This window comes from Sphaeramia orbicularis, chromosome 9 (genome assembly GCF_902148855.1).
Source record: "Sphaeramia orbicularis chromosome 9, fSphaOr1.1, whole genome shotgun sequence".
Classification (NCBI taxonomy): Eukaryota; Metazoa; Chordata; class Actinopteri; order Kurtiformes; family Apogonidae; genus Sphaeramia; species Sphaeramia orbicularis.
The window spans coordinates 44,040,904-44,059,041 of NC_043965.1; the positions used below are offsets into that span (position 1 = coordinate 44,040,904).

At 36.4% G+C, this 18,138-nt stretch overlaps 1 protein-coding gene across 2 annotated transcripts; it reads left to right on the forward strand.

The window, feature by feature from the left end:
* The first annotated feature begins 1,535 nt into the window (after positions 1 to 1,535).
* On the forward strand, positions 1,536 to 6,014 carry LOC115425179 (E3 ubiquitin-protein ligase TRIM39-like). Of its 2 annotated transcripts, none has more exons than XM_030142555.1 (2): positions 1,536 to 1,696; positions 3,744 to 6,014. In XM_030142555.1, exon 2 carries the CDS (start codon positions 3,746 to 3,748, stop codon positions 5,384 to 5,386), a length of 1,641 nt encoding a protein of 546 aa, XP_029998415.1. In that variant the 5' UTR covers positions 1,536 to 1,696; positions 3,744 to 3,745; the 3' UTR covers positions 5,387 to 6,014. The 2 variants fall into 2 exon arrangements, with proteins under 2 accessions (XP_029998415.1, XP_029998417.1); XM_030142557.1 differs by having other exon boundaries at positions 1,536 to 1,692; positions 3,742 to 6,014.
* Positions 6,015 to 18,138: the final 12,124 nt, after the last annotated feature.

Here is an 18,138-nt window from a genome sequence, read left to right on the forward strand (position 1 = left end):
TTCTGAAGATTTTACTTTTGCCAATTTATGATTAATGTTTTTTTTTTAATATTACAGGTGTGAATGAAATAACTTCGACTAGAAGATCTTGCAAAAATAAGCCTGACATATTCTGCTACATCTGCGGTGAATACACCATTGTACCTAACAGGAATCCTGTTAGAAAATGACTTTTTTTCTCTTAAAACCTATTTTGGGTGAGAACAATATAAAAAATCAACTGATAAAGTCACAAAAATGTAATCAATTTTGTGAGAAGATCAAATTTTTCAAAATCAAATTAGCAAAAAAAACCTGACCTGATTGAGAAAAACAGATGTCATTTTTGGATTTAGTGGTGCAAAATGGTCCTAATTCAGTTGAAAAAACCTAGACAACTTGCAAAAAACATTTTTTTGTAACCCAGTGTAATTAGAAGAAGCAGGAATGAATCAACATCATCTTCAGAGCTGTAGACAGGACTCATCATTGTGCTGAAAGAGGAAAACCTCTAAAACATGCAGAATACAGCCCTCCAGGACTGGATTTGAATAGTCCTGCTGTAGGAGAAGCCAAATTTTTGGCAGGAGTTTGGATTTTCCACACTAGTCTGAGCCAAGCCACTCTGACTCAGGGTGTTTTCAGATGGTTTCTCCAGGAACAGGTGTTCTGGGTGTTGGGACCTTTGACCCCATTGGTGGAAGAGGCTTTGGCACACCTGTGTGGCCTGACTGCTGTATGACGTTCTAAGTAGGTACCATGACAGAGGGGAATGGGTAAGACTGTCGCTATGAACCCCCCCGCCTGATCCAACTGACCAGCTCTTTGAGTTGAAGAGCAAAAATAAGTGGACATAATTAAATGGGGTTGTAACATTTTGCAGTGTATATAAATAAAGGAAAATGTATGTTGCTGTAATTATATTTGAAAAATGCTCAATAAACAGATATTGAATAAAACAAAGCACAACTGAATGTAATCTGAAATCTTATTTATTTTGTGCCAGGAACTCCCTTCTTAGACCGGTACAGTTTCAGCACACTGTAAAAACCATGTTTCCCTCTTCCACCACACCTGACAGTCGTTATCAGACTTCTGCAGAACTTGATGATAGGCTTATCATTTGAATCAGGTGTGTTGGAAGAGGGACCCATCTAAAACATGCAGGATAGTGGCTCTCCAGGACCAGGGCTGGTGACCCCTGGTCTAGTTCAAACCTGTTCAGACCATGTGTGCATGTGCATGTCAGTCATCTCTGGGGTTTCCCACTGGTTCCCAACTTCACTCAAAAAATCTACTCAAAAGTTGATCATCTTTGTTGTGCTGTTTAGAAAATTTTAGTTAGGACAACAATGAGAGAAACATGCTGGGCAGACAAGTTTTTGTAGGTTGTAGATGGAAAGCTTTATTTCTAAGTCAGTTTAATTTGAAAACTTTAATGAAATCAAGAATTTATAGTTATCGTTTTTACAGTGTACATATCGTCTGTGCTCTGTGACAAAACAACACACACTTGGATTTCATCATCTCATCAACCAGGAAACTGATCAGAGGCGGAGCCACATTCCACAGAACAAAGATCACTTCCCAGAAATGAAAGTGAAAGTTTTTCCCAGTGTGAGCAGAGCTGCAGACGTGTCTGTGGAAGCGTCCAACAAACCTTAAACCCACTTCATCGGATCTGTTTCCAGTCTCAGCAGAGTCTCTACAAACAGCGGTGAGTCCAACTACAGCTTCAACAACAGACTTCAACTCCAAACACACAAATATAAGTTACTCTGTTCATTTCACACCAACTCTCCTGAAATGGTTCCTATCACTGAACCACATGGATAAACCAACAGGATTTACATGGATTCTAGATTATTACAGCCCATGTCCTTTAGATGGTCTGGATTTAGACTGTTCGTCTCTTCCTGATTTTGTCACCACTAACATTTTCTACAGTTACACTTCAGTGAACTTCCTGAACATTTCAAAGTCAAAGGGCCTGATTTACTAAGATCGCACAAACCTTTAGTAAATCAGACCCAAAGTATTGGACTGACGTCATGGATTTTAAACACTGCTGTAGAGTCATGTGACTGACCAATCACACTTATATGAAGACCTAAACAACTTTTATGACTCTCCTTATTGTAAATGATCACATTATGATAAACACTGATTATATAATTAAAAATATTTCAAGGTTCAAAGATCAAGGTTCACTTTATTTTCTCCCATTGGAGAAATTTGGCTTTGACAAAGACAACAAGCTGCAACTGCAACATGAAACAGAACACATGCTGCAAAAAATACATAAAATATGTGACATATAAATAACTTAAATTATTATTAAGAAAAAAAAAAACAACTAAAGTACAGACATACATACATATGTAAACAAACATACATACCTACATACATACACTACTGGTCAAAAGTTTTAAAACACCCCAGTTTTTCCAGTTTTGTATTGAAATTGGAGCAGTTGCAGTCCAATGAACAGTTTGAAATGGTACAAGGGTAAGCAGTGAACTGCCAGAGGTGAAAAAAAAAAAAAAAAAAGATAAGGTTAAACAAAACTGAAAAATAATGTACATTTCAGAATTATACAAGAAGGCGAACAAGAAATGGGTTAACAGATTAAAGTAGTTCTGCAGCAATAGAGGTTGATCAAGCCTCGCAAGTTGGTGCTACCAATTCCTACAGTTGTCCCAACGTTTGTGAATTCCTTCCAACCCCTGTGTCTGCATAAAAGTAGTGTTGGAACACACTTTGGTACCATACCGTTGTGAGCATTATTTGAACAGTATTGTACTGCAGAAAGTAGTGTGTTACTATAAAAATGGAAAAGAGGAAAAGGCAATTAACGATAGAAGAGAGACAGACCATCAGAACACTGAAAAATGTAGGTCTGTCCTACAGAGAAATGTCCAAGAAAGTCCAGGTGTCAGTAAGTCCAGTTTCCTTCACCATCCAAAGGCACTCAGAAACTGGACTGGGAAATGCTGACAGAAGAGGTCTGGCAGAGCCAAAGACACAACAGAATCAGAAGACAAGTTTATGACAGTCAACAGCTGGAGTGAGAGGAGACTGACAGGACAACAGCTTCAAGCACAGTGAAGATAGTGGTCGTAGTAAGCAAGTCTGAGGAATTGGTAGCACCAACTTTACTTGCGAGGCTTGATCAACCTCCATTGCTGCAGAACTGCTTTAAGTTGTTAACCCATTTCTTGGTCGCCTTTTTGTATAATTCTGAAATGTACATTGTTTTTCAGTTTTGTTTAACCTTACCTTTCTTTTTTTTTTTTTTTTTACCTCTGGCAGTTCACTGCTTACCTTTGTAAGATTTCAAACTGTTCATTGAACTGGAACTGCTTGAATTTCAAAACAAAACTGGAAAAATTGGGGTGTTCTAAAACTTTTGACCGGTAGTGTACATACATGCAAACATACATGTGTGCGTACATGCATACATGCATATATACATATGTACATATGTGCATACATAATGCATGCATACATACGTATGTACATACATACATACGTACATACATACATTCATACATCCATATGTACGTACATGCATGCATACATACATAAATGCATGCATATATACGTACGTGCGTACATACATACATACATACATACATACATACATATATACATACATACATACATACATCTTCACCAGGTTATGAATCTCATATTTTGATTTAACTGTCAGAGCCTAAACCTGCAGGTGATTTCAGTGATGTGTATGTTCTGTTGGTCCATAGATATGGCTGCTGCCGGTCGGGTCCGATCTGAAGATCAGTTCCTGTGTTCCATCTGTCTGGATGTCTTCACTGATCCAGTCAGCACACCATGTGGACACAACTTCTGCAAATCCTGCATCTTTGAACACTGGGATAATAATAAAATCTACCAGTGTCCCATGTGTCAAAAAGCTTTTGACCCGCGACCTGAGTTGTACGTCAACACTTTCATCTCAGAGATAGTGGCTCAGTTCAGACTTGAACTTCAACATGAACCAAAAATCTACAGCTCAGACCAAAAAACTGCCAAACCAGGAGAAGTTCCCTGTGATGTCTGTGCTGAACCCAAACTGAAGGCCCTGAAGTCCTGCCTGGTGTGTCTGACCTCCTACTGTCAGACTCATCTGGAACCTCATCTGACATCTTCAGGACTGAAAAGACATCAGCTGATCCAACCTGTGGAGAACCTAGAAGACAGAATGTGTAGGAAACACGACAAACCTCTGGAGCTGTTCTGTAAAACCGACCACACATGTATCTGTCTGCTCTGTCCTGTTTTAGACCACAAGAACCATGAGTTTGTTCATCTGAAAGATGAATATGAAGAACAGAAGGCAGAGCTGAAGAAGACAGAGGCTGAAATTCAGCAGATTATCCAGGAGAGACGACTGAAGATCCAGGAGATCCAACGGTCAGTGGAGGTCAGTAAGAACACTGCAGACAGAAAGACAGCAGAAGGTGTCGAGGTCTTCACAGCTCTGATGGAGTCTGTTCAGAGAAGTCTGGACCAGTTCTTAGAAAAGATCCAAGAAAAACAGAAGAGCACCGAGAAACAGGCTGAAGACTTCATCAAAGAGCTGGAACAGGAAATCTGTGAGCTGGAGAAGAGAAGCACTGAGGTGAAGCAGCTCTTAGGCTCTGAAGACCACCTCCACTTTGTGCAGAGGTTCACATGTGTCAAAGCTGCTCCATCCATGAAGACCTGGACAAAGGTGAGTGTCCATCCACCATCATATGAGGGGACTGTGGTGAGAGCTGTGTCTGAGCTGGAGGACAAACTGACAGAAGACATGAAGAAGGTGGTTAAAGCTGAGCTGAAGAGAGTCCGACAGTATGAGGTGGATCTGACTCTGGATCCAGATACAGCACATCCTGATCTCATCCTGTCTGATGATGGAAAACAGGTTCATGATAGTGATAAAAAGAACAACCTTCCAGACAAACCACAGAGGTTTTCTAAATGTGTTTCCATCTTAGCGAAGCAGAGTTTTTCTTCAGGCAGGTTTTACTTTGAGGTTCAGGTCAAAGGAAAGACTGAATGGAGTTTAGGAGTGGTCAGAGAGTCCATCAACAGGAAAGGAGATATCATCTGCAGTCCTCAGGACGGGTACTGGATCATCACGTTGAGAAATGGAAATGAGTACAAAGCTCTTGCTGATCCTTCTGTCCGTCTGTCTGTGAAGTCTGGGCCTCAGAAGGTGGGGGTGTTTGTGGATTATGAGGAGGGTCTAGTCTCCTTTTATGATGTAGGTTCTTCAGTTCTCATCTACTCCTTCACTGGCTGCTGCTTCAATGATAAACTCCTCCCATACTTCAGTCCAGGTCTGAATGATGGAGGTGAAAACTCTGTTCCTCTGATCATCACTCCTGTCGACACTGAGTAAGAAATTCATCAAATGTACAGATTTTCTCTGATTTACTGGAGTCACTAAACTTAGTGATGATGTCAGCTGTTTGAACATGTCTGAATCTGGATCCAAATGCACTTAAATATGAACATTTGTGGTGATAATAATCCTGGTTTGACACATTCTGATGTCTGTGATTTAATTCAATGATAATGATGGTGTTTTAATGTTAATGTGAATTCAAATGTTGGGATTGTGAATGTGTTTCCATGAGGTGATTGATTTTATACATTTAAATGATGGAAGTGTTCAGGAGAATTCAATATTTAATAATAACAGTAAAGATTATGTTCATCAGCTTTAATAAATACAGTCATATACTGTCTTCATTTGAAATAAGAAAAAACATTAAATATTAAATGTTTGCTGAGTTGTTTTCTATTTGTTCACAGACAAACGTAATTATTGTAAACACTGTAATTATTTTCACAAGGAGGCTATACGGTAATATTTAAGACCAAATATATTGAAATGGTTCATCAGTTCTTCAAATATTTTCTGATTAAATTGACTGCTCAAATATCTGAACTATGGATTTACATGTAAATGATGATGAAATAGATGAAAATATTCACATTGTTTCCTCTGTCTGTGAAATGTCAAACTTCAATAAATATATTAAACTGTAAAAAGATTTGTCTGGAGTTTCTTCTTTTTTTTTTATCTAAAACTGTAATTGTCTAGTAAATACAGGGTGTCCCATAAGTCTCAAAACATAGGAAAAATAAACGTTTTTTGACATAAACCATTTTTATTTATATAATATGCTCTATATGACTCCCATTTTGTCGGGAACACATTTCAATGCGTGTCCTCCACTGCTGAAGAAGTATAAAGAAGAAATATAAAGAAATACATGTTAGAACCATATATGTATGGAATGTATTATGTCTCCTATGTATGGAGACTTCTGGGACACCCTGTAGTATAGTGTCAATAATAGAGAAAATTATGCAAAAATGCAGAGTTTTACAGCTTGATAAAACCATTCTATGAATAAATCCAGGTGTTTGTTTGTAAATCTGCTTCAACAGATCATCATGTGTTCTTTAGTCCAGATCACCCAGCCCTCAGAGAACAAATGGAAGAACTAGTAACATCTGAAGAGACTGGACATGTGACATCTGTGGAAAAGGGTCTTTTTCAGTCCGATCTGTCATTAACTGAACATAAACCCAGTGTGTCCAGTATGTTTACTGGTCAATCTCCACTGAAGGCCCAGGTAGTGAATGCACGTCCACTGGTAGACACTGTACTCATTATATCACCTAATTCTCTGGCAGTTTGTTACAGTTTTTCTCAACTGCTAAAACACATTTCACAAAATTTTCCTCCATTTTTCCAAAACTCTAAACACAGCACACTTTTCTAAAGCTACATGAACAAAACTACACCTGCTCTCTTCAAAATTCAAACTTTCACTCCAAAACAGCTGCTCAAAGCCTGCAAAAATGTAAACACTGTACACATCATTACACACTACAAAAAAACAACTGAAAACACAGTGTTCAGTGTGTGAGAACGTTCTTTTTTTCCACAACTGCTAAAGCATATTTTTAGAAACCTTACAGCATCTGTTCTTAGAATATATCACTGTAAAGTATTGGGCCTTCATAGATGTGTGTTTCATATGAACAGTGTGTAAATCTACAGAAAATACAGTCTGTACACGACTGTACTGGATCACAACTCTATGCAAACACTACAGAGGGTCCAGTACACACAACAGTACTCACTGAAAACAATGTTTAGGGTGTGATATTTTTGCCTCCTGGTGGAGGTGAAGATTGTGATCACTTTGCTTTGTGTGCGTGTTTGTTTGTTTGTTTGTTTGTTTGTTTGTTTGTTTGTTTGTTTGTTAGCAAGATAACTCAACAAGTTATGGATGGATTTTCATGAAATTTTCAGGAAATGTTGATACTGGCATAAGGAAGAAATGATAAAATTTTGGTGGTCTGTGCTATCTTTTCTAGAAAAGCACTCGGAGAGCACAGACCTCCGCCTAGGCTGATCAGTGGGGCCCCCCCGTGGACCCCCCCACCCCATGTTGTTCATTATTTTCTTCATTTTTGTGTTCATGTAATTTTTAAATTTTCTTCATTTTTGTGCATTTTGTTTATTATTTCCTTCATTTATGTTCATTTTATTTTTGTATTTTCTTCATTTTTATGCATTTTGTTCATTATTTCCTTCATTTGCGTTCATTTATTTTTTTATTTTCTTCATTTTTGTGCATTTTGTTCATATTTTCCTTCATTTGTGTTCATTCTGATGATGCGAGTCCACTCCTTCTTCTGACTGGACCAAACCCCACCCCCGATCACCACCAAAAATTTAATCATTTCTTCCTTGTGCCAGTATCAACATTTCCTGAAAATTTCATGAAAATCCGTCCATAACTTTTTGAGTTATCTTGCTAACAAACAAACAAACAAACAAACAAACAAACAAACATGGGGGGGGGGGGGGCAGCTCTGTCTTGGCGGAGGTCTGCGCTCTCCGAGTACTTTTCTTGTTTATTTACAGTATTTATCCCACACACACATATATTACACTGGGTTACAAAAACATGTTTTTTGCAAGTTGTCTAGGTTTTTTCAACTGAATTAGGACCGTTTTGCACCACTAAATCCAAAAATGACATCTGTTTTTTTCAATCAGGTCAGGTTTTTTTGCTAATTTGATTTTGAAAAATTTGATCTTCTCACAAAATATAATAATTAATACCAAAATAAGATCGGTAAGCACACTTTATGAAACTTGTGACTTGATTCCTGTTAGGTACAATGGTGTATTCACCGCAGATGTAGCAGAATACGTCAGGCTTATTTTTGCAAGATCTTCTAGTCGAAGCCATTTCATTCACCTGTAATATTAAAAAAAACAATCATAAATTGGCAAAAGTAAAATCTTCAGAACTCGTTTATTGCGAGAAATATGAAGGAATTTTCTATCATATGATGTGAAAATGCCCATAAATGTAAGCAAAAATGTTAAAAAGCCAATATGTAGCATAGTTCAGAAAGTTGACCTGATTGAGCAAAATTAATGTGATTTTTGGATTCAGCACACCAAAATTATCCTAAATCAGCTCAAAAAACGTAAACAATAAATTTGTTGTTGACCAGTGTAATAAAGAGCAATTCATTCATTCCTTCCTTCATTCATTCATTCAAAAACATTAACTTTAAAATTTAAACAGACATTAAAATCATCAGCGATAAAATGTGATTTTAAAGTTCATTTAAAAGACTTTATTTAAGAGTTTAACAGAAAGCCGCAGTAAACAAGAATGTTTTCAGGACTGATTTAAAGCAGCACAGAGGTGGCCTTTTCCAGCCCCAGAAATGCACTGAACTTTTTTAAAACTCTGAATCAGCTAAACAGGTATTTTGAAAGATATGGGAAAGCCAGTAGAGAGCTGAAAAATTTGATCTTTTCACCAAATTGATTACATTTTTGTGACTTTATCAGTTGATTTTTTTTTTATATAGTTCCCACCCAAAATAGATTTTAAGAGAAAAAAAATCATTTTCTAACAGGATGTATTTATGATTTATTATGTATTCACCGCAGATGTAGCAGAATACGTCAGGCTTATTTTTGCAAGACCTTCTAGTCGAAGCCATTTCATTCACCTGTAATATTAAAAAAAAACATTAATCATAAATTGGCAAAAGTAAAATCTTCAGAACTCGTTTATTGCAAGAAATATGAAAGAATTTTGTATCATATGATGTGAAAATGCACATAAATGTAAGCAAAAATGTTCAAAAGCCAATATGTAGCATAGTTCAGAAAGTTGACCTGATTGAGGAAAATGTGATTTTTGGATTCAGCACACCAAAATTATCCTAAATCAGCTCAAAAAACTTAAACAATAAATTTGTTGTTGACCAGTGTTATGCGGCATCACGTCGTTGCACTCCTCTTCCTCTTCCTCTGCCTCTGTCCATTGTGTTTGTTTGAACCTTCAGTAAACTGTGCACTCTGAACTGGCTTTTCTAGGTGGAATCACATCATTTGCAACAAGCGTCTTCACTTTTGAGTCGTTGTGTTTAATGAATGAAGCCAGATGTGTTCATTGTGTTCAAATTTTGCTGACTGCGGCAAGTATTTTGCATCACATGAGGTTTAATTTGAGAATTTGTGCAGTTTTTTTTTTTTTTTTTTTTTAAACTTGTGTTTTAGCAAGACAAAATGTGTTTAGATTTATGAAAAAAGGAGGATGTGTTTTGTGAATTGTGTCTGCATGTGAAATGTGTTTATGGTTTTTACTTTTATTAAAAGTGTTTATAGGATTGGTCATTTGGTTTAGAGAATTGGCTTTTGTGTTTAAGCAATTGGGAAAAACTGTCATTCGCTGCCACTGCTGTTTTGTTTTTAGATGTTTTGTTAAGTTTGATGAGTTTTATCTCCGTGTTCGTGCATCGTTTGATGTCGTCTTATTAAACCGTTTCTCATGCTGCTACATCGTTTAGAAAAATCTGCTGCTTTCTTTCAAGAACAGTACAAATTAATTGCTTTGCCGTGTTGACATTAAGAGTTTTCCTGCTGTTAAGAGTGTCAGCATTGGTGGTGGAATCCCTTACCTTATCACGTTTTTTAATAATGTGATGTTAAATTTTTACACAAAACCTTCATTAATTGCATGTTTTTCCTTTTTTTTTTTTTTTTTTTTTTCGCTCTGTGTGTTTGAACACTGAGGACGCTGAGTTCTTTATCCAGGTAAATATTTGGCTTTTTTCACTTTCTGCAGCCACAGCCAAATACTCTCAGCATCTTCCTTTTACAGTGTGCACTTTGTTGTGTCATATGATAGAGGGTTTTTCTACACTTTAAAGTTTGAAACCAAAGCAGAGGTTGACCAATACAGGCCGATATAGTAATGCAGTAAAAAGCTGGTGGCCAATTAATCCATTAATCAGGTGCTTTTATTCTGCATTTCCCTCAAAAGATTTAAAAACATGTCAGAAATGGATTACTTGAATTAAACACTACAATTCAGGAACCAGGAATGTGCGCTGTTTTTATTTTTATTTTATTTTATTTTATTGTATTTCTGTTTTTATTTTTATTTTATTGTATTTCAAATTTCATTTTATTTCTTGCACTTCAAAAATTTTATGTATAATCAAATATTTTAATGTGCACTGTTTTTATTTTTATTTTTATTTTATTGTATTTCTCTCAAATTTCATTTTATTTCTTGATGTATAATCAAATCTTAATGTATTTTAATATTGTATTTTTTCAATCAATGTGAAGCACTTTGGGCTACAATTTCTGTATGAAAGGTGCTATACAAATGAATTTTTTTATTATTATTATTATTATTATTACATAAATATCAGTGTGGGAATTACGGCTGCTTTATCTGTTTATCTATCATAGTGTAGTATTTATCATAGTTTACAGTCACTGGACAGTGTGTATCATGGAGCTCTGAGGTTCATCAGCAGTTTTAAATCTCTTACCCATCATTGTCTGCTTTATGATCATGTACGATGGTCTTCTTTGTCGGCTCGCAGACTGAATCATTGGCGTATTTTAACCCTTTCATGCACAAATTATGACAACCATAGTCAAGATTTTTTTCTTTCTTCTTGTTTTTATCCCCCCTTAGGCATGAAGAAAGAAGCTATTGAGTTTTTTTTTTTTTTTTTTTTTTTTTTTTTTCTGAAGTTACAAAAATGTCCATGCGTTTAATTTTTGAAGTAAAGAAACATGTTTAAAACCCAATATCAGAAAGTGAGATAAAAACAAATGAAAAGATTTTAATCCTACTAATCTGATGTTTTCTCACATTTGAACATATTCTACTGCTAGTTATTACTCACTTCATGGAGGTAATATGCAAAAAAAAAAAAAAAAAAAAAAAATTGTCTAACAAATAACAATTGATTTACACTAAAACATGTTAGTGCAGATCAGGTTTATCAAGAACAGCAAAGTTACAGTAATGGGATGAATTGCAGTTTATGGGATGATGTATAAGTGTCCACTGTGTTGGCTGATATGGAACTAAAACAACAAAACCCATGAATATACAAGAGAACAGCTGGAGAAGAACTGTCCACTGGAGTGACCACTATGCATGAAAGGGTTAATTTACAAGTCTGTTCTAGGTCTGCTCCCATCTTACCTTCAGACCTACATCAGCTGTAGAACCACAGACTCTTACAATCTGCGTTCTCAGGATCTTTTCTTGTTGTCTGTTCCTAAAGTTAGAACTGAACAGGGGAAAAAGGCCTTCAGGTATGCGGCCCCATTCACCTGGAATGAACTACAAAAAGACCTGAAACTGAAGGATCTGGTTTCGTTGGACACTTTTAAGAGGATGCTGTGTGACTTAGAGAGGGAGACATCTGGCTGCAGATGTTTTACCTGACGCACTTTTGTCTACATTTCATGAGCACTTTTTGCAAAGTTGACTTTGGAAGGTTTGACTTGTCTATGTGCTTTTTATGTGTTTATTTTATGTATGGAAGTCTGTGTCTGTAACTATTTAATGTACTGCTGCCCGTCTTGGCCTGGACACTCTTGAAAAAGAGATTCTTAATCTCAATGAGGTTTTCCTGGTTAAATAAAGGTAAAATAAAATAAAATAAAATAAAATAAAATAAAATAAAATAAAATAAAATAAAATAAAATAAAATAAAATAAAATAAAATAAAATAAAAATCTGACCAAAAGATTATCTGAAGATCTGTAAATGTAGAATCACATTACAGGGTGGGGAAGCAAAATTTACAAGCTTCAAATTTTTTATGATTTTTTTTTTTTTACATCTTTTTTTTTTTCTCCCATTTACTTATAATTGAGAGATTTCAAGTGTCTATAAAAACATGAATTTTGTTTCAATTTACTTCAAACTTTGCACATACAGGGTGGGGAAGCAAAATTTACAATGATATATATTGATGTCATAATCATACCTAACACTATTATCCATACCTTTTCAGAAACTTTTGCCCATATGAGTAATCAGGAAAGCAAACGTCAAAGAGTGTGTGATTTGCTGAATGCACTTGTCACACCAAAGGAGATTTCAAAAATAGTTGGAGTGTCCATAAAGACTGTTTATAATGTAAAGAAGAGAATGACTATGAGCAAAACTATTACGAGAAAGTCTGGAAGATACTATTAAAGAAGAATGGGAGAAGTTGTCACCCGAATATTTGAGGAACACTTGCACAAGTTTCAGGAAGCGTGTGAAGGCAGTTATTGAGAAAGAAGGAGGACACATAGAATAAAAACATTTTCTATTATGTACATTTTCTTGTGGCAAATAAATTCTCATGACTTTCAATAAACTAATTGGTCATACACTGTCTTTCAATCCCTGCCTCAAAATATTGTAAATTTTGCTTCCCCACCCTGTATTTGATTCAAATCATGATTTTTTTAAATGATCTTTTATGAAGTTAAATGGTTTATAATATGTTAACTAGGGCTGCACGATTCTGGCAAAAATTCTGACAAAGATTCTCTGGCACAATTTTTTTCACACAGTGTTTATTGCACCGCCGTCAAGGAAAATGGGTTCTTTTACCTATGATTTGCATCTTGCATATCACTCCGCAAGTAGTTCGGTCACTTATGGTCCTGGTTGCTAAGCAGCATCAGCTGACCTGGGAAAGTTTGCAATCTAAAGAAACTTCCCAACCGGCACAATGGAATTTCATGTTACTTGATCAGCGGCCTTATTTCCTTCCATCATCCATATTCTTCCTTCCTTCCTTCCTTCATTTTTCTATCTCGCTGATGTAAAAGTCCATTTCCACTGGTTCAGTAAAGTTCATCTGTTTGTGAATTAAACATCATTGTTTGTACTAATGCCCTCATTACACCCCAGTACTAGAAAAGCTAATGCAGGTAGCAGCATAAAACATTTTCTTACTAAAGACATGGCTGCAGTGCCATGAGCTACCATTCACACTTACATATGTTTCTTTTTTTTTTTTTTTTTTTTTTTTTTCAATAAATGTATCTGACTGATGCCTGCTTAGAAAAAATAAATCACTGGCCTGCTCATAGAATGAAACTCGCTCCATCTCCACAGTCATCATTGACAGTTTGGCTCACACTTGTAGATGGATGAACTCTCATCTGAACTCCTGAAAGACAAGTAGTGACGATATCAAGGAAATATCAAACAGTTTCACACAAGGCGCCAAACCCAACACATTTTTTACTTATCAGTCTAATTAACCTATCTGGAGTGAAACGGTGGCTCTATATCGCCGACCATCTGCTGACACGCTGTCTGTGCCATTAGCGTCTCCTCCGCCCACGTCTCAGCAGACACAGCACCCATCAATCACAATCTGTTGCTCTCACCCTCTCTTTCATGATTAAGGCCGTCTGTACCGTCACAGGCTAATTATTAATGAGCAGGACATGCAAAAGGATACACACTGCATACTGCACAAAAAACGCACCATTAATGCATCTGCTGCATTCAGGCTCTGAGGGAGAAGGTGGTACATGTGAGATTCGGGCATAAAAATTTCTGTCACCGAGCAGCTGGTAAACACCGAAAAATATTTTGTCGTTCGGAGCTTTCACGTGGTAATGACTCCAAAAAACTATTTCTCTGTGCCTTTTTTCACACTGCAGAAAACAGCATGCACACAGAGACGTCTTATACTTCACTTAAATGTGATTGTCAGTGTTTTAGACATCACCCACTCACCAACTGATGGCATGAATCTGGCAACAATGCAAACAAAATTTATCACATTTATGTTTGAAGAGAAAATAAAAGTCTAAAGCACAGGTGTCAAACATGTGGCCTGGGAGCCAAAACCGACCCACCAAAGAGTCTAGGCCGGCCCCTGGGATGAATTTGTGAAATACAAAAATTACACCAAAGATATTAACAGTCAAGGATGTTAAAGGGTGATTCTCTGAATTTGGTACCTTTTGTGTCCCACGGGTTTACCTTAAATATTTTCACATACAGTAAACCACAAAATGCATTTTTAAGTCAGAAATGGAAAGGCCCATGTGTCTTTGACTATAACACATAAACATTAGGCCTGTAACGGTACACGTACCGAACCAAACCGTTTCGGTACGCACCTGTTCGGTTCGGTACACAGCTGTACCGAAACGGCACAGTATGATGACAAAAAGAAAAAGGAACGAAAGACGTCGTTCGATGCGGAACTTTAAATCTGCGCGACTTTCACATGGACATATTGAAGGACGCACACATTGACCCGAAATATGAAATAGCAGCTGATGTAAGGTTAAAAAAAAACAACAAATATGATGTGAACCTGGAAGGAAGAGACTGAAGACCCTCCACCATCATTACAGACCAGTTTGGATCAGTTCAGGTTCAGGTGAAAGACAACAATGAGGAAAGAGACGGATGTTGTTTGGCCCCTAGGAACTACACAGAGCTAGACAGACACTAGCTCTGTCTGTCTGTCTATCACGTACGCTGTATAATAGAGGAATAAATACAACGTTGAAAGGATGTAAAGTTTCACTTTCGTTTCACGACAGCGTTCGTTATGTTAGTTATGGACCGCACCCCAGGTATATAACTGCGCGCCCCCCCTACCCCCCGGCTCCGACAAAAAAAAAAAAAAAAATCCCCCGTGCACACAGGCACACACAAATACACACAGTGTCCTAAACAGTTTGTTCTCTGTCCTAAAATAAATAATTTGGTTCATTGTGTTGTCAATGTTTCTCTTCAGTTTGTTTCAACAGAAAAACAGTTTACCTTCTTGTTAATGTTGCACTTCATGTGGAATTTTTATGTTATTTTTATGCAGAATGTGAACTGACAGAACTGTGATTAGATTTTTCTTGTTTGTTCAAAACTACCTGTCAGGGAAAAGTGCAGTACTAATGTTTAAAATACATTTCGTAATATTAATAATTTATTTTATTTTCTATTTGATTTATAGCAGCAGAATTATATTATTCCTGTTTTTCTATATTCTATTGTCTCCAAAAATTGGGGGAAATATGTTGAAAAATTCATAAACGCATTAATAGACATTTTGAGGGGTTTTCTTTCTTCCCGTACCGAACCAGAAAAAAAATGAACCGTGGCTTTGAAAACCGAAAACGTTCCGAACCGAAAATTTTGTGTACCGTTACAGGCCTAATAAACATACCGTGAAAATCATGTTTTTGTGTTTTTTTATGGATTGCTGAAAGTATAGAGGTCAGCCAAATATGCATGTTCTGAGTGACTAAAGTTATATTTTTATTGGATTTAAAACCAAGAATAAACAGTTGTACGCCAAAGTTTTTTATATTGACGAAATGACCTGATTTTTTTACTTTAACCTACATAAAAGAAATCTGAGAAAAACACACAATTTACTAATAAAATATCACTATTTAATCGTGTCCCTCAGTTTCGCTCAACCCTGTAACAGAACACCAGTTCCCCCCTTTTTAAACATAATGGTTCAGTCCAACTTCCTCAGCACCCAGGAAGTGACATCACACAAGTCTTCTCCAACTGACACTGTAAAGAGAGGTAGGTGTTAACACGCTTTCTTTCCTATATTTCATTGTTTTTATTGTCAGACTGGCACTGTCAAGCTCCCCCGTTCAACTCCGTAACATGTATGAGTGATATTTAGTAATATATTGGAAAAATCAAATGTCAGTATTGGTAAAATATATTACATTCTTGTTTTCCTCATGCCATGTGGTGTCCCATATCCCAGCTAATGGAGATTTGTGGCTACTTTCAGCTAAAATCATCAACCCCGTAACATTCAACCCCGTAACAAAAAATGCTGTTATGGGATTGAATCATTGTTATGGAGTTGAAGGTTGGACTGTTCTTACTCTGTGATGTTATTTCATGTTCATTATTTTCAGATATGGGAAAGTCCAATGCAGAAAGGCTAAATGGACTGTATGTGGAACTGAATTAAAATGATTTTGACACCATTGATTGTTAATATTTTCAGTGTAATTTTTGCATTTCACAAATTCATCGGACCCTTTGGTGGGCCGGATTTGGCCCCCGGGCCACATGTTTGACACCTGTGCCATAGGTAATCTTGGAAATCCACAACCAAACCACTGGAAAAGCACTGGGAAAACTCACATTTACATTAAAAAGGTAAATATCTCGTCTTTGACAGTATGTGGAGATGTTTTATGGTGTTCTTAGAGGGGAGGAAAGTATTGGAGGCATATTTTCTCAGAAAATAAATAAACACACTTGTTGAAAAAAAAAAAAAAAATCCATTTCTCAGAAAAGTTCAAACACATACACGTGATGGTTTTACCTTGAAAATTCAGAGGGATTTTAATGTTATTTATTTATTTTTCCTTTCAAGATTAATTCAATACATGTACGTTATGAGAATAATATGGATTAAGACAGGGGTGTCAAACTCATTTTAGTTCAGGGGCCACATTCAGCTAAATTTGATCTGCAGTGGGCCAAACCAGTAAAATAATAACATAATAATATATAAATAATGTCAACTCCAAACTTTTCTCTGTTTTTGAGCGAAAAAAATAAATTTACATTATGAAAAGGTTTACATCTACAAACTATCCTTTCTAAAGACGTGAATAACATGAACAAACTGAATAAATAAGTGTAATTTTAACAATATTCTGCCTCAGTTTATCATTTACATATGTACATTATAACTTACAGATCACAGCGGATCTACAAATACACAAAACATTTAGTAACAGGCAGAATATTGTTAAAATTACACTTACTTCTCTTAAGACACTTCAGGTTGTTCATATTTATTCAGGTTATTCACATTTTTTGCGAAATTATACTTTGTTTTAGTGTAAATATGTGAAAATATTTACATTTACAAAGAGAAAAAATTGGAGTTGTCATTATTTATATGTTATGATAGTATTTTACTGGTTTGACCCACTTGAGATTGAATTGGTCTGAGTGTGGAACCTGAACTAAAAAGGATTGTTAGTATCTTAGTGTAATTTTTGCATTTCACAAATTCATCCCCAGGGCCGGATTGGACCCTTTGGCGGGCCGGATTTGGCCCCCGGGCCGCATGTTTGACACCTGTGGATTAAGATGTTTTATCTGTTGATCTGCTTCAGTTCTTTCAGACCAAAGCCCTTCATGTGTAACTTTAGCCTCGTTCTAAGTCCAACTCCATCCACGGCACGATTCTGAAAACTGGTTCAAAGTCAGAAAGAGGCTGATGGAGGTGATGAGTGTCTGGATGTCCAGGTGTGGATGTGAGACAGGAGTAGTTCAGGGACATCCGGATGACAGACAATCCTAAGACACGTATCTAGACCAATATGAGGCTCTGAAGGGGTTACTGGGCTGAGTCTTTGTCCTGGTTTCACCACCTACCTACATATTTACATCTGTTCACATGTATGATATAAAGATATATATATACATATGTGTGGCATATTTTCACACTTTTTTCTTGCCGTCATACAATTTTTCCCCACATGGAGTTGAAGTCCTGAAGCTGCTTAAACCAACACGAGTATCCTGGTTCTGCAGTCGATGTCACTGAGGTGTTTTAGTGCATTATTTCATATCCAAACCAACAGATTAATCAGTGGATTTGTGAGTCCAGTGGGTCGGAATAGAACGATAAAAAGAGTTTATGTTGACCTGTCATGAAATTAATAAGGTTTGGAAGAATCTGTGAAACACAAGAGGACTGAACACCTCTAATTAGACTCAGTAGCAGTGACTTTTCTGGGGTTTTTTTTGTTTTGTT

Bases quoted from the DNA above. Each gene is read 5' to 3' on its own strand.
- LOC115425179 (XM_030142555.1), top strand. From the start codon at position 3,746: ATGGCTGCTGCCGGTCGGGTCCGATCTGAAGATCAGTTCCTGTGTTCC.